This window comes from Bidens hawaiensis, unplaced genomic scaffold (genome assembly GCF_021521415.1).
Source record: "Bidens hawaiensis isolate Kalapana, Puna unplaced genomic scaffold, B.hawaiensis_p1.1 tig00013016_1, whole genome shotgun sequence".
Taxonomy (NCBI): domain Eukaryota; kingdom Viridiplantae; phylum Streptophyta; class Magnoliopsida; order Asterales; family Asteraceae; genus Bidens; species Bidens hawaiensis.
The window spans coordinates 542,501-551,433 of NW_027492095.1; the positions used below are offsets into that span (position 1 = coordinate 542,501).

General features: G+C 32.9%; 1 protein-coding gene across 1 annotated transcript in view; it reads right to left on the reverse strand.

The window, feature by feature from the left end:
- Positions 1 to 4,633, reverse strand: part of LOC143543033 (BRCA1-associated RING domain protein 1-like) — a 5,057-nt gene extending 424 nt beyond the window's left edge. Inside the window, exons 1-13 of the mRNA XM_077035467.1 lie at positions 4,532 to 4,633; positions 3,555 to 3,608; positions 3,396 to 3,451; positions 3,216 to 3,311; positions 2,357 to 2,724; positions 1,735 to 2,010; positions 1,569 to 1,669; positions 1,281 to 1,467; positions 1,107 to 1,198; positions 589 to 679; positions 326 to 491; positions 111 to 229; positions 1 to 42 (exon numbers count right to left, since the gene is read on the reverse strand). The exon at positions 1 to 42 is cut by the window's left edge and continues 424 nt beyond it. Of these exons, the coding sequence (XP_076891582.1) occupies positions 1 to 42; positions 111 to 229; positions 326 to 491; positions 589 to 679; positions 1,107 to 1,198; positions 1,281 to 1,467; positions 1,569 to 1,669; positions 1,735 to 2,010; positions 2,357 to 2,724; positions 3,216 to 3,311; positions 3,396 to 3,451; positions 3,555 to 3,608; positions 4,532 to 4,611 (1,728 nt within the window). The 5' untranslated portion in view covers positions 4,612 to 4,633. The remainder of the gene's footprint in view (positions 43 to 110; positions 230 to 325; positions 492 to 588; positions 680 to 1,106; positions 1,199 to 1,280; positions 1,468 to 1,568; positions 1,670 to 1,734; positions 2,011 to 2,356; positions 2,725 to 3,215; positions 3,312 to 3,395; positions 3,452 to 3,554; positions 3,609 to 4,531) is intronic.
- Between the last annotated feature and the right edge of the window lie 4,300 nt (positions 4,634 to 8,933).

Consider the following 8,933-nt stretch of genomic DNA (forward strand, 5'->3'; position numbering starts at 1 on the left):
GCCAACAAAATAAAACTTCATATTATTAAAAAGCTTTGGAGCCTGCAAACAAAATATATTGTCACCAAAATGTCAATAATAATAATAATAACATTAGTGATCAATCTTACATTATTTATAACTCTTAGCCTCCCTGCTGCAGGTCCACCAGAACAACCATGCGTATCTAAACCAACTTCATATGGTTCTTCGTTCACAACACGTCCGGCTACCACACAAGCTTTTAACCCTGAAAGAATAAAAATAATAAAAAACCCATTTCACATTTTTGTTTTATAAAACCTTTAAACCATAAGACGATCGACGGTTAAGATTACAGACTTACATTCTATTGTAACAATCCATTTTCCATTCAAGATAGCCATGAGGACCTTCAATGTTCTTGTGCATGCACCCTTTGAATCGGTGGCAGCAATAAGATGTGTGACATTATCTTTCCAGTACTTTGACACTGATGATCCATTAGTTCTTGCAAAGTCAAACATAGCCAACTGCATTTTTAAAGTCAAGGTTAGAAAAGAGCCATTGACACATGAATTTGTAAATTCTTTCACAAAAAGTAAATAGTTTTGTATAACAATTAACAACCTTTTGTTCTGAAGAAAGAGCAGAACCGCATAACACCAAATTCTTTCCATCGTTAAGTAACGTTGTGCAGTGATTCAGATTTTTAGATACTCTGCAATCAAGCAGGTTACCAAGAAACGTTAAGCAGGCAACTTTCACATTGTATTTAAGTAGATTGGTATTAATAAAAAACAACATTTTCTTTACTCAACCTAATTTCAATGTCTCTAAACATGTCAAAATATACATGAAAATAAAATCCCTAAGCATGTCTAGAATGCATGTATTTGTGAATAAAAAAATACTGATTTAACCTTTAAATTGATCAAAACAAAATAATACCTCATTTGTTGTAATATTGTTAAATACCACTTTATGACATAATAGAAATGTTTTAGACGTTTATATTAGGGACTCTAATATTTCATGTATTTGCAGCATGTTAAGTGACTATTAATATACCAAAATTAGGTTAAGAGAGTTTTTTGAGTAAAATAATAAATCATGTTGTTCAAAATAAAGTCAACTTTTGTACTTACTTTTTGTTAGTGTTTTGTTTCACAGCTTTGGACTTCTTTTCTTTTGGAAACTTGTGAGATTCATGGGTTGGACACAGCAACAAAAAGTCCTCCTACAAAACACACACAAGTTAAAAAACTATGCCCATAAACCATAACATCAAAAAACACACGCGCGTAAAAACGTTAACTCACACAGTCCCATCTGCATTCCAGGATATCATATGCACACGGCACATGATAAGTCCTTTGGCATGATTTCATATAGCAGCCAAGAACCGCACCCTTTTTACCACAACTGGTGCATTTTAGCTTGCTAGCCCTACTTACTTCCAACTCCAAATTCTTGATCATTCCTTTCTGAAAGTAAATTTGAGGAGCCCTGCAGTTGTAAATGTCATAAGTAACTAATAATCCCACAATAAAGGTTCGTAAAGTTTATATTTTTTTGTGATTTATAACATTAAAAGTCGAAAAGCATACCATTCGGTGCATTTTACATGAACATATGTAACTTTTGCAAAGTTAGACACGTTTCCGTTAACTTCTTTCCCGTGGGAATACGCCACCAACGCTCCACTTCCCTATTCAATCAAGATTAGTTTTTGGCATTCAATAATTTCGAGAAAGTTTAGTTAACTGAACTTACTTCTGTTTCTTTGGAACACTGGCAAAAGGCACAAGGATTATTTTTTAAATCCTGTTGATCTTTCTGCACACCGAAAACTGGTTTTTTGGACTCAGTTTCTGAGTTGCAACTCGCAGTGGCTGCATTTTCAGAAGAAACATTACTGGTATCAAGATTATGATTTGGTTCCATCTTCATATCATCTGTTTCCTTTTGTCTTTTGCCTTCAGAGGTGTGACTTTTAGCTCCAGAAGCGTCATTTTCAGCACGTCTTTTTAGTGAATATTTTATTAAATTCTGAAAAGATTAATGAATTTGACAGGTGTTAACATTGATCCTAAAACCAAAACAATGAGATTACTAAAAGTAAAGACTAAAGACTAATCTTGGTAAAGTCAAACAGGCTTAAGTGCGAATAAGTGCTGGCTAACAAATGCCATTTTTAAAAGTCAAAATGGGTCGTTTTAAAAAAGTCAAACGGATATAAACGCCAACAAGTTTAGGCCAAAACAGGTAGTTTTAAGAAAAACAAGCAGATACAACCGTACAAGTGCAAATGAGTTTGGGCCAAAACAGGTCGTTTCAAAATAGTCAAACAAGTTCGAGTGCAAATAAGTTGCAGTCATATCAGTTCATTTCTTACCTTATGATTGCTTTTTGGATCACCGCAATTACCATCCACATCTTTAGTATCCTTTGATAACAGAGGGTTCACTTTTTCCATCTGAGTAAAACCGGCACCATTCTCCAACTGATTATGCGGAGCTATCAGCACCTTAGAACTTACACCACTTATCTTAAACTCTGGTCTTTTAACACTTTCTGGAGTGATGCACTTTTCCAAGTTTTCAAGAGAATCAAATGTTAAATTGGGCACATCGGTTTGTAAAGTTGTAGACTGATCATTACTAGAATTGCCTTCTTTTGTTATCCCAGCGTTTTCATTTATTAAACTGTTATTAAAATCAATCTTCAATGAAGCAGGAGATTTTGCTGATGACTTCCCTATATCTGCAATAAATTTTTTAAATTTTTATTTAAACCACCAACATGATCATTTAGATGTGTGCATGAAACCAAAATAACCAACTTGTAAAATAATAACCAACATAACTAAACTAAACTAAACTAACCTAACCAACTCCGATACAGACAGTTTGGTTTTATTCAAAAACTAAATTTCGGGTTCAGTCTCCGTTTTGCATATACCAAAAACCGATGGAAACCTGACCAACCCAATAAAAAGAAAAAAAAAACTACTTGTTGAATTCATTAATTAATTTGAAGTTTTATAACCCAAAAAAAACATTTGAGGTTCAAATGTATAAAATAAGCAATTAATTATAAATTAACAAAAAAAAAACCTTATGGCTTAAATGCCATAATGCATTATTTTGAGCTCAAAACCTTTACAAACCGTCTCATTAACACACGAGTCCATCTTTAAGCATTGAACAACATGATTAGTATGAATTACTACAAATAATAAGTATTTTTCGTACCTGAACACACAGGATGAATAACATTTGCACTAAGGGTAGCTTCGATATTCCTAAAGATTGTCACAATGTTTTCCATGAAAGGTGCAGACTTCACCTCTGTAGCATTAAAAACAATTCAGAACTGTCAGAATAAAAAATAAAAATACAAACCCAAATGTATTAAGGATCTTCTTTCCATACCTCTATCCACACATGAATGTTTACAAACCACACACTCCGACCCAATCTGACACAAACTGAATCAAAAATAACAAAAACACACATCAATTTAGAATCTTTACACAAGCAATTAAATAAATAAACAATTAAAAAGTAAGAAATCATTCAATCAAAACCCACCTGCAGAAAATGTGATTGCAAGGGAGCAAAACCGGCCGATTAAATAACTGAAGGCTGCAACATAAACAACAAATTGAATATTAATAATCCAGGCTCAATAACCCCAAAAGTTTATAGCTTTGTCAAGATTCATACAAAATTAAACCAGCCCTAACAAATTAATCTGAGCTCAAAAACCCTAAAGTTTATAACTTTATCAAAATTCATAAAAAAGGTAACCAATCAAATGAACAACAAATTAAAGATCAAGATCTTAGCTCAAAAACCCTACAAGTTTATAACTCTATCGAGATTCATAAAAAAAGAAAACAAACCAAATAAATAACAAATTAATTATTAATGATCTGACCTCAAAAACCCTATAGCTTATAACATTATCAAGATTCATAAAAAAAAATAAACAAACCAAATTAACAACGGATTAAAGATCAATAATCTGACCTCAAAAACCATAAAGTTTATATCTTTATCAAGATTCATATAGAAACTAGACACTGAACCAACAAATAAACAACAGATTAAAGATCAAGATTTTAGCTCAAAACCCCTAAAGTTTAAAACGATCAAGATTCATAAAAAACTAACAAATTAAAAGATCAAGATTTGAGCTCAAAAACCCTAAAGTTTATATCTTTATCAACATTAATAAAAAAAACTGAACCAACAAATTAAAGATCAAGATTTTAGCTCAAAAGCCCTAAAGTTTAAAACTTCATCAAGATTCATAAAAAAACTAACAAATTAAAGATCAAGATTTGAGCTCGAAAACCCTAAAGTTTATAACTTTATCAAGATTCATAAATAAATAAGTAAAAACTAAACTAACCAGATAAACAACCAATAAAAAATTAATAATCTGAGCTCAAAAACCCTAAAGCTTACAACTTTATCAAGATTTGTAAAACATCAATCTGACCTCAAAATCCCTAAAGATTAAAACTTTATATCAAGATTTATAAAAAAACAAACAAACCAACCAAATTGGGCATTTGAGTTCAAGGCCAAGTTTTTGAAGATGAAGAAGCCATGGATTAATCAGTCTTTGAGCTTCTTCCATATTATTTTGGGTTCACAGTGAGTAGTGAAGTGTTGTGTGATGAGAAGAAAGATATAATAATGATTTTTAGCGGGACTGAAATGGTTTGAGAACCCGCGGGTTTTCAATATTATTTTGTCAAAAAGAAAAATATATGATTTTTATTTCCCGGAACTCAAAAAACAAAACAAAACCGGCTGAAGGCATTCAGCCGGTTTTCGTCACGTTTGTTACGGTACTGGAACTAAAACAAAACACGTTGACTCTATTTAAATTCGGTCGGTTTCTGTCGTGTTTGTTACGGTACCAAAACTAAAACAAAACAAAAAACAAAATTGACATTCAATTGGACCGAAACTAAAAGAAACCAAATTAAAGGACCAAAAAGGTGTTGTAAAGTGACCCAATCATGACTTTGCGGCACCAAAATTCCTAATTGTATTATATTATATAAATATAATAATTTTTTTACACACCTATTGCCTAGAAGCTTGTGAAGTCTAAGCATGAGATCAACTTCATCTTCACCAAAATCTCCTCTTTTTATATTTGGTCTTAGATAATTCAACCATCGCAACCTACAACTCTTTCGGCATCGGTTTAAGCCTAGAAAACACAGAAAAAAAACACAAATTTATTTTCTCAATTTAATACCAAAAAGAATGAGAATTACACTTTGAACACAAGTTTGTTTAACTAACCTGCTTTGAGAGGAACAAGGTGCCATTTGCCTTCGCCAAATTTCTCGATACAATTCTTGAGAAGCGTATCTTCTTCGGCAGTCCATGCGCCTTTTCTCAGCAACGAATTCGGCATTTTTATTGTTCTTTATACTCAAGTAACCAAAGCTCTGTGCTTCTTTTCAATTAAGTTGTGCATAAACCCAAATCTGGATGTCCCTTTTATAGAGATGTTAAAGAACATGTGTGATGTGTCACTACATTCCTCCACACACACACATATACATATATATATCACTTACGTGCATGCTCATGTTTCCACAAAATATATTGTTATAACTCTAAAATATAGTTTAATACTTTAATCAAGTGAAGCAATCAAATTAACACATATGACAAATTAAGTCTTATTCCTAAGGGTGGGTGGGTGTCCATATATTCTCCACAAGAGATTAAATGGCAAAGCCAAATACATTTCTCTATTATGTAGTTCACTTATGAAATCTTCATCGGCCGCGTTATTGTTTTTAGGATCAGGTACCCTATACCCTCGTCCTTTATGATCATATTGTGTAGAATGATACAAACGCACATGATCTTTCTTATTTTTCTAGGATGCTTTGCCCGTGTTGGTAATCGAATTATTCCCATTTTGCTTTAAAACACACCAAATCCCTTTCAACGTCTTTTCTTGCCGCCTTTTGTGCATTTGCAAACTTTTTTTTTCGGATCAATAATGTAGTGATTTTATGAACACCACCCAAGCGGGGTATATACCATCTGCAATATAGCAGCCTAAATTAAATGGTTCTCGTTCACATCAAACAGACACCTAGGTGTCGTTGTATGCATTTGCTCGTTGAATAACAAAGTATGGTATAGGATGTTTAGATCATTATTCGACCCAACATCAAAAAATGCATGTCATATTCATAAATCTTGCGAGGCTATTGCTTCGAGAGCTACGCTAGATAGTAGTGATCTCCTAGCATGAATTGACCTCGTCACTCGGTTAGACAACTCTGCCAAGACCAGTGTGTATAATTAATGATTCCTATCATTCCACGGATGCATTGGCTGGATAACACAAATATTCTTCTCTGTATTAATAAATAATACCGTCACAAAAGTATTGTAAAGTCTCATGTGACGTTCTTTCAGACATACATAGTATCTCATCATAAGCATCAGCAACAGTCCCATATGCTATTGGCGAATTGCGGAAGTGCACATACTTTTGAATTGGCGAAAGCCCTTTTTGCATCTACCATCATAATGTTATTGAAAAAACTCAAAGTTTGCCTTAAGATTGACAAATTCATAAAAATAGTTTCTGAGGCACCTACACATGAAAATTTATGCGTTAAATTTTGGGACATTGAACAAAATAATCTCTCATTAGCTGTTCATTGGCGGCTTCGTGATCTCTCTTTACTGCACACTCTTGATTCTTTAGGGTGACGACTTGACGTTTGTGTGACTAGACCAAGAAATTCCGCTGCTACTTAACCATCATCCTTGCTATTGGGTGATCACCAGCTAGACGACATGTTCTAAATAATAATTGTATGATATATACTGTTCTAAATCTTTGAATAAAAACAATTTACAGAAAATACACATTGCACAACAATCAATCCGTTTGGGTAGTACAACATTTATAAATATGTGTTTTTTTATAGGACGGGCCGGGTTGTCAATCTAATAGGCTAATAGCCATATGATTATCTTAATTTCTTTTTCGTCACCACGTATCATGTAGCTAAATGTGACTTGCACCTTATATTTATTGATTGATAAAGAATGACTCTTGAACCTTGTACAAAGGGCTAGAAACCAAATGTATCAAAGGCAAAAGAAAAAACACATGTTGATATGTAAACAGTCTTTCTCGTGTTTAGCAATCTTTCTAATTCCGCCTTTAGTGCATTTTAACTCGCAACAAATCCATTATCCCCACGCCTCCCCCCAGCCCCGGGTACCCACCTTAAAACAAGTATATCAACTGACTGTAGAGTAGACATTCATTCAAGCAGATCCATTAGAAAGTTCACGGGTCTCCTTTTAATAGATTTCCTACCCGTTTAAGATATCACATAGAGCATCCCTAACCAAATCATGTTTGTCCTTAAACCCAAGTAACTCCTTGCAATAAACCGTATGCTCGCCAAAAGAATCCAAATGAACCTTGCGGCAAATTAATAGGACATGGCTCATCAGCCAAAACCAGAAAGATCATTAACAATGCATATATTACACATATTCTAAAGCTAGTTATTAGTACAATATAATATAAAACTAGATAAAAGATAGAATACAATAATCATTAACGTAAAAAAATACTCATATTCACGAAACTGATTCTTGAAATCAAATCACGAGATCTCAGAATCATCAATACATACCCAATTAATCATCGATTCAACGAAAAAAACAGATTTGGATCGTTAATCGATCAATTTTTTTTACTTTCCTCACGAAACCCTTTTTGAGCGCTTATTATGATTTTCTTGAGCGTTTTTTGTATTTTGGCTTTGAGCGTTTGTTTTTGCCTTGAGCGTTTGGCTTGAACGTAATCCGTGTACGTTAAAAGTTATTGTATGTTAACCTAACTCTATAAAACTAATAGTCTCTATAGATAAACACGTACTAACAATGATCGTGCAACATCTATTTACAGAAAAGATTTTAGATCTTAATCCAAAACAATTTAAAATTCAATTCGATGCTATAGTCTATATCTAATAATTTTTAAGAACAATAAATTATGACATGATAGTGCAACATCCAGAAAAGATTTTGGATCTTAATATAAAGCAATTTAAAATGCAAATCGATGTCAACAATAAATTATGTATTGATGCCCGATGATTTATTATAATAATTAACATATTCTTCTTTTTTTTAACGGCCAACGAATTCTATAAGTACTCTATTGGTTAAATTCACTACATCAGGATACACTCGCTTTTGATCTGGGCTAAACTGTTATTTAAGGCCAATGCTCATGAACACTTGTCTAAAGGAACGACCGTACGGTGAGATAAAAATCGTTCAGTTCAGGGATCCAACTAATGAACATCACTTACTCACGCAGTCTCCCATCATCATCCGGTATCGCCGAAACTAAATGATAGAGAACATGAATTAAACCTAGGTCACATAGAATACCGAATCCCCCTTACAACTTCATCACCAAGTCAATGGAAACTAAAAGAATATAAATTAATTAAAATTTTGTTTTGTTTGGTTTTTAGAATGACAAAAATGATCGTTTTTCTTTTCTTTCATTTTGTCTTTTAAAGCTACTTCAATGGGACAAAGACAGTTGGCTTTAGCATAAGTCAAATGAGGCAGCCTTCAAATTTGAAGACCTTTAAAATTATTGATACTATTATTTACTTTTATGGCTTTATCCCTTCAAATTTTAAGTTCTTATATATAATATTTTTTTAGGCCTCAAGTAACGTTGAGTCGGCCTCAACAAGACCCTATAGCCAAATTACAAATAGTTCCCAAACAACACTAAAATATCACCAATAGCAACAAAAAGTAAAATCGACACTAACTGGGCTAAATACAAACATGGCCGACACCAACACGTGTTTTACTTATTAATTGAATTAAATGTGATGCAAAATAGCAAAAAAAACATAATAATAT